Here is a 6,607-nt window from a genome sequence, read left to right as displayed (position 1 = left end):
CCCCCCCCCCCCCCCCCCCCACCCCCCCAAAGGAAGAAAAATACTAGGTAACTATAAAGCTTTATAATTTCCTAGCCACTTACAGCTGCATGTTAAGGTCAACAGTCGGATCTGCAGGAGCAGTTTCAAAAGCCGATTTTAAACTCTGTTTTGTGTAGTATCTGAAAACATACCCGAGGAAAAGTAAATTTGAGAAGGAATGTTACAACACAGTTTGCTGTAATAAATCAATGTAGATTTTATGTGGACCTTTCACAGAATGAATGCGTTGAAAATACAACTTGCATTGTCGCTGCCAAGTAGCAGCTGCACGAAAAAAAAAACATAATTGTGAGCCAAGAAAAAATTAGATACACAAATTTAATAAACAGTCAATAATACATCAATACCTGTTTCCTAAATTAACAAGCCCCGTGTAACCTGGCCCAAAAACTGGTTCAACTTCCTGCCCACTTTCTTGTATCCGATTCCAATCAAAATTAGTGTTTTGGTCAAGCTCTCTTTCAGCAGTGGTCATTTGAGTCTGAAAATGAAAATAGAAGCTGCTTTCAACAAGATTGGGCACATAGAAAAGAGAAACAAGATCGGAAAGTCAACATATAAGTGTTAATTCAATTTTTAAGAAAATATTAAAATGTTTTTCAAGATCTAACTGTCACAACAAATAACTAGTCAAATCCCTCAAAACAGTGTCCATACAGCTACAATTAAAAGATAGTTATAAAAGAAAGAAGAACAAAACAACAAAATTAAGAAGTAAATAAATAAATATGTGTGTGTGTGTGTAGAAAAACGTTTACATTAAAGGCTCAATGTGATGTGATCACCACTACGGCAGAGTTGAACAGGGATAGAGGATATGTCAAGGTAGTGAGCGATAATGTTATAATTCATTGAAGATAATTCAAGTCCTACCCTATCAAACCAAATTTTGTTTCCTACACATTTTGACTTTCCTTTAAAGTGGGAGGGTGGCCATCCAACAGAAGCTTAAATCCTAAATGCCAACAGTGACTAGACCAATCAATCTGACTCCCACCAAAATGGCCCTCCACAAGATTAGGTGAATTGTCCTTAGACTGAAGCTCAAACCAGTAGGCAAAAATGTAGGAAGAAGCTCATAACCGTTACAAGCAAAGGTGGATCAAACATCAGCAACAATGCCCATTTGGGACGTCACCTTCGATCAACAATTTCCTGCCATGATCACTATTCCACAAAGTCAGAGATTTTGGACCTGAGTCCTCAAGCTCCGCCCTCTCTCCCCCCTCCGTCCGCCTAAACCTTCCCCGCTTGTCACTTCTTGTCTGATGTCCTTGTCATGTTCTTTGGATACTTATTCTAGTATCTTCTTTACCATTTTCCCACCCTTATCTCAATGGCATCTTCAACCCCTCTTAAGTTCAATTTTCACTGGGGAAAAAATTGCATCATAATTTTCTCTCCTATGAGAATGAAACATTTCTATTATGTAATAGCATTAGAATTATAAACTATTATTTGCCTCATTTCAGATGGAAAATTGATAATGAGATAATAGCCATAGCAAGGTGCAAAAATTAAATCAAAACCATTATAAAGTTCCTATCCTACAAAGATTGTGGGTCCATTGCAAATTGCAGAAAAACCACATCATAAGATCAAGATATACACTGCAAATGCAGCTTATAGTACACCACGACAAATAACTTTTGATCTGAACTAAAAATATCCAGTTTCCATATTTGTCAACATATAATCTCCCTGCAAGATTAAACAAGCTCTCCAAGCATTCTGTTAGAGAATACCCAACCTTCTGTAAGGATGAAAAGTCAATGCCAAAGAAAGCAAGATGCTGTCCTAGAATTGGGTCCAAGACACTATCATCCTCTGGATAAGAGTAAACATCTGAGCTGCCACAAAAACATCACCCACAAATAAAATTCAAACATCTGAGCTGTGATAAAAGACAAAACGAGTGTAAAGTAACAGAACTACTTTCTTCCAAAAATTCCAATCATTAAGGAAAACAGAAAGAAATGGTTTGGCAAAGAACCAAAGGAAACACCCTAAACGTTATTCCCAAAGGAGGTCTTACTACCATTACCAACACTAATAATTGAAAGATTCTGCATGGTGCAAAAATAAAAATAAAAATAAACATTCAAAATGTTTCACCAAGGACTCCATGCATGGCCTGCTTTCTTGTGTTATGTAGTCCATCTACGCTAATCCTTCCCATAAATACAAGTCACCGCCTTATGCCAACTCATTTGTTTCCTCAATCCAATCCGCCCTCCGCTTCTCCATTTCCCACACTAAGAAAAGTTATTTTTCACTCTATTTCTAATGTTACCCCTCCCATTACAAGAATAAAGGAAAAACATACCAGGATACGGATAAGGAAAAACTCACTTTACATCCCCCATATAAAGTAGAGTTTTTTGTGTCTCAACAAGAGTTTTCAATAGTTAAACTTCTCTGAGGCATCCCTCTACCACCACCACCCCCTCACAACTATTTATATACTTTTAGGTGTTAAAGGTAGCTTATATGTCTCAACTAATTCTTACAGAACATGTGGTTAATCCTGCAATATTTGGTCCCAACAAGTTGTAGTAACTTGGATAATATATGCCCTCCATTCCCCTCTCCGCTTTGCACAGTTAAGTGTATTAACTTAGGTAATATTTGCAAAGCTAGAGATAGGAATTCTTTTGTTCTTGATGGTTCTTCTGACGAATTTTTAGCAGCCTTCATTTTTTTTTTTTTTTTTCCCATTTCAGATGAATGATTTGATTTTTATTAAAAAGTAAATGAATCAATCAAGATGAATACATTATAAAGTGAAATTGACACCTTTATCAAGCAAAACATTACCTGCTGCTTCGAGGTCAGCTGTGATTGTCCCTAGCTTAACAGAAAGAGGATAGCCAGTCTCTTTGTAGTGCTCAACAGCGTGGTTGTTACCTCCTGTTCCATCCCAATTTCTTCTCCCGCAAAGGATCATTCCATCTGTTAAATTAAGCCACAGATTCTCAGTTTTATCACATTTCGAACACTTCCATCCAGAAGGAGGAACTGTAACACCATTGTCAATCTGCTGCAGATTCATTGCATATGAACTAATCTGCTTCTTATCAGCTGTCCATGCTGCAAGTTGCTCTTTTCTCTCAGTGCTCTCAGCCAATAAGACAGCATCAACTGCCAGCCTCACCTGCAATCGTAGCATAAGCCTGGGTTTAAAATATTAACAAAAAATGTTTTCTGCTCCAGATAAGGGATGGGAGTGGGGAAAGGACTTTCACCTTCTCTGGCAGCTCCACAGAAGGAAATGGAAGAGTCGCATAATTAGGCAGTATCACTATATTATAAGTTTCATCATATTCGGGTTCATTGTTATCAAACCCACCATCAACTCCTGAAGAAAGATAACAATAAGAATCACAAGTATTGAATGGATGTTCCCAAATTACGCTATTAGGAAGTTTCATGATATGCATTCTTGGTGGTGTGCAGTAGAGAATATTATTTCAGTAAAAGCACTTTATCCACATTTCTACTCACGAGAACAAAACTTGGTATTAACTGAAGAGAGCAGAATGCTAAAATAAATTGATTTAATTTCTTAACCAAAATAGGTTACGCAACAGAAACCAAATTTTGAAAGCTTGGACCGTGAAGATTACAGTTTCTTTATACCAATTATATCATAATCAGTCAAATAAGTAAGCAAAGAAACTAATTATTATACAATGAAAACATTTACACGAATGGGAAACAATCATATTGTCTAATATGAGTGCAAAATAAATTTAAAAAGGAATGTTATTTGTAATTTGAAAAGAAAAAATAATCATATTAATTTAGTAAAAAGTAACAAAATGATAAAAAAAAAACACTTTAGAAATGGGAAGAGCAAAGGGTTCATGAAGCAAAGATTATAATGCTTCGTTCGTCTTATTACCACGAGTGACTAAGCCCTATGTAAACCTGGACCAATGACACAGCACTCCCACTAGATCCTACAACATCTGAAGTTGAACAAGGTGAAAAACTCAAGGATATCAATACCATAGATAGGCTGCCATCAGTAAGCAAACTCAATTGTTAGCCTAGTGAATGAGGGATAATAGCACACTATTACTTAACTTTTCTTAACAGAAAATGATCTTCATTCTATCCTGTTATTATTTATTGTATCGCCCTATGCACAAAATTCAAAATCCAGATTTGGCATTTGATGATCCAGGCATTATGTTGCATCCCCTGCGACATGATCACGTTACTTACTCCTCGCTTCTTAAGAGTGCAGACTATCCCCACAGATCGACACGAGTCCTTCCAACATATTTTGTCCCAACTCACATGCATCCCAGGAAAATTTCTAAGAGGTCACCCAACATAGAATCGTTCCAAGTAAAGCACGTTTAATCATGGAGTTTCTATAATTCCACCGAAAAGGAAGGTGCACCTTGTTGGTATAGGTAGTGACTTTCAATTCTTTTAAGCCTTTCTTAGTCATCCTATTCCCAGGATTGCTCTCTTTCGGATGTGGTCTCAGTTCATTCATGTACCCCTCCTTTACACGAGTGACACATTAATAGAGACTTACTTTTATCCTAACCGCTACTTCCTTTGCAAACAAGTAGATTTCGGGGGAAAATATACTTTTAGTCTCTAAGGTTTGAGTTTGGTAGCAATTTGGTCCACGAGTTTTCAAACTTGACATTTTAACCCCCAAGGTATGGGTTTAGTAGCATTTTGGTCCCTACCATCCGCTTTATGTTAATTAACTAATCGAAAACTAATGTGGCACTTTTTTATTTTTTATTTTTTTTACTTTTTAAAAAATAACCCAGGGGGAAGATAATGGGACACACTTGAAATTTGTTTAACTGTGCACTCTGAAAAAATAAATCCTTGGTAAGAAACCACAGTGATGATTGATGGCAATTGGAATCTAAATTTCACAGCAGAGGTCTAGTTGAGCAAGAGTTTGAAGATAACCAACTGAAGTTAAAGATTAGAAATAAGGATTATAATAAAATAGAAAAGCTCAGACGCTTGACATTTCCAAAAGTTACTCTTTCAAGCCTCTCTTTTCACATGCGAAAGCAAGGTTTGTAAACAGTTGGAAATCACCAAAAGTTGTGCGGTGGCATAAGACTCCCTAGTTTTTTTGGAAAAAGAAATTGTAGGCACTCAATCTTTAGGGAATCATAGCAGAGGAGGTGAATCAGAGAATCCTAAGGCCCTTACAACAACATGCTGGGTCTGTTAAAAAAAGGTAAGGAAACTAGGATCACTTTGTTCATCCACATTCATTTTAGTTTGAAGTTGGGTATACACTATAAGTAAAAAATAGTCGAGGATTATCGAAATGAATGTTGGCACATCATTGCTATGGGAGCTAAGCTTGAATGGAAATAACAGGATTCCCTTGGATAAATCTAAAGTTAGGGGAGAAATTTGAGCACTAGCTAAACTTATGGAAATAACAGGATTCCCTTGGATAAATCTAAAGTTAGGGGAGAAATTTGAGCACTAGCTAAACTTTTATTATCGCCTTGGTAGTACACTAGACTGAAAATTTTTATAGTGATCCACATTTCAAAATCTCTCTTGGAGTCGTTGCATTGTAAGTTCCTAGAGTTGGATCTTTGGCCACCTTTTTTTTATCTTTCATACAATCAATGAGAAGTCCTCTCTGACCAAAAATATTATCTATACATATTGACAATACTATGTTTCCCTATCTAAATTCATATGGAAAAAAGTTTTCAAATATTCCTATTTCTACATATAAGTAAAAGTGAGTCATATCATCAACTTACTAATGTACCAATGATGCTATTGGAAGCAACAACTTAATAGAGTACCAGCAACTTATTAGAAAAATACAAAAAGCTATAAAAAAAATTGGGTATGTATTCCAAACACATAAGAAAGGTGACCAGAAGAAGATAGATTAAGATTAATAAACGTTGTGGTAAAAAAATACCTATAGCTAAGAGAGTAGGTTTCTTTGAAGGCCTGTCTTCAGGAACCAACTTCTTTCTTTGCTTTATGTGCAAATACACAGGATTTCCAGTCCTCTCATAGTTCCAAACTACAAAATCCTTCCCAAAAGCTAGAAATGTATTCAAATCAATGTACAAACCACCTTCTGATCTCTGAAACTCAAAAGAAAACAAACATCATAAGACAGTGGCATAGAAGAAGAGCTTCCCCAGACAAAAAGTGAAGGACGTCATAAAAATGTATGGAAAGCATCTTGTTGCTTTTGGATAAACAATATGCAGGCAAAGGCATAGAAGAGTCCCTGGAGGTGACCGAGGTAAATGTTACTGATCCAATATTTTCATACGCATGGAAATAAGAATGTCATTTATATTCCTTGATCTGCATATAATGTGTTTCTATTCAAGCTAGGAAAACTATGAATAATGTTAGGTTGAACAGATTCTTGAATCTTAGCCAGGTATTTTGCGGGCTTACTTGTTCTGTTGTTCACAATGAAACAACCTTTAACATTCTTAATATCTTACTACAGAATAAATCTAACCATATATTTTAATTCATTTGAACTATATTCACGTTTTTTTTTTTTTTTTTTTTTTTTTCC

The 6,607-nt window shown here is 35.9% G+C and overlaps 1 protein-coding gene across 2 annotated transcripts in view; it reads right to left on the bottom strand.

The window, feature by feature from the left end:
* LOC111476833 (ubiquitin carboxyl-terminal hydrolase 14-like) overlaps window positions 1–6,607 on the bottom strand; it is a 13,018-nt gene that overhangs the window by 5,139 nt on the left and 1,272 nt on the right. The window contains exons 2-8 of one of the 2 annotated variants that reach the window (XM_023120654.1): window positions 5,984–6,155; window positions 3,288–3,400; window positions 2,860–3,196; window positions 1,793–1,887; window positions 390–523; window positions 250–306; window positions 84–161 (exon numbers count right to left, since the gene is read on the bottom strand). In XM_023120654.1, the coding sequence (XP_022976422.1) occupies window positions 84–161; window positions 250–306; window positions 390–523; window positions 1,793–1,887; window positions 2,860–3,196; window positions 3,288–3,400; window positions 5,984–6,155 (986 nt within the window). The remainder of the gene's footprint in view (window positions 1–83; window positions 162–249; window positions 307–389; window positions 524–1,792; window positions 1,888–2,859; window positions 3,197–3,287; window positions 3,401–5,983; window positions 6,156–6,607) is intronic. The other variant, XM_023120655.1, reaches the window with a different exon arrangement.

This window comes from Cucurbita maxima, unplaced genomic scaffold, assembly GCF_002738345.1.
Source record: "Cucurbita maxima cultivar Rimu unplaced genomic scaffold, Cmax_1.0 Cma_Scf00003, whole genome shotgun sequence".
Classification (NCBI taxonomy): Eukaryota; Viridiplantae; Streptophyta; class Magnoliopsida; order Cucurbitales; family Cucurbitaceae; genus Cucurbita; species Cucurbita maxima.
This window is presented reverse-complemented; position numbering and strand designations above follow the sequence as displayed.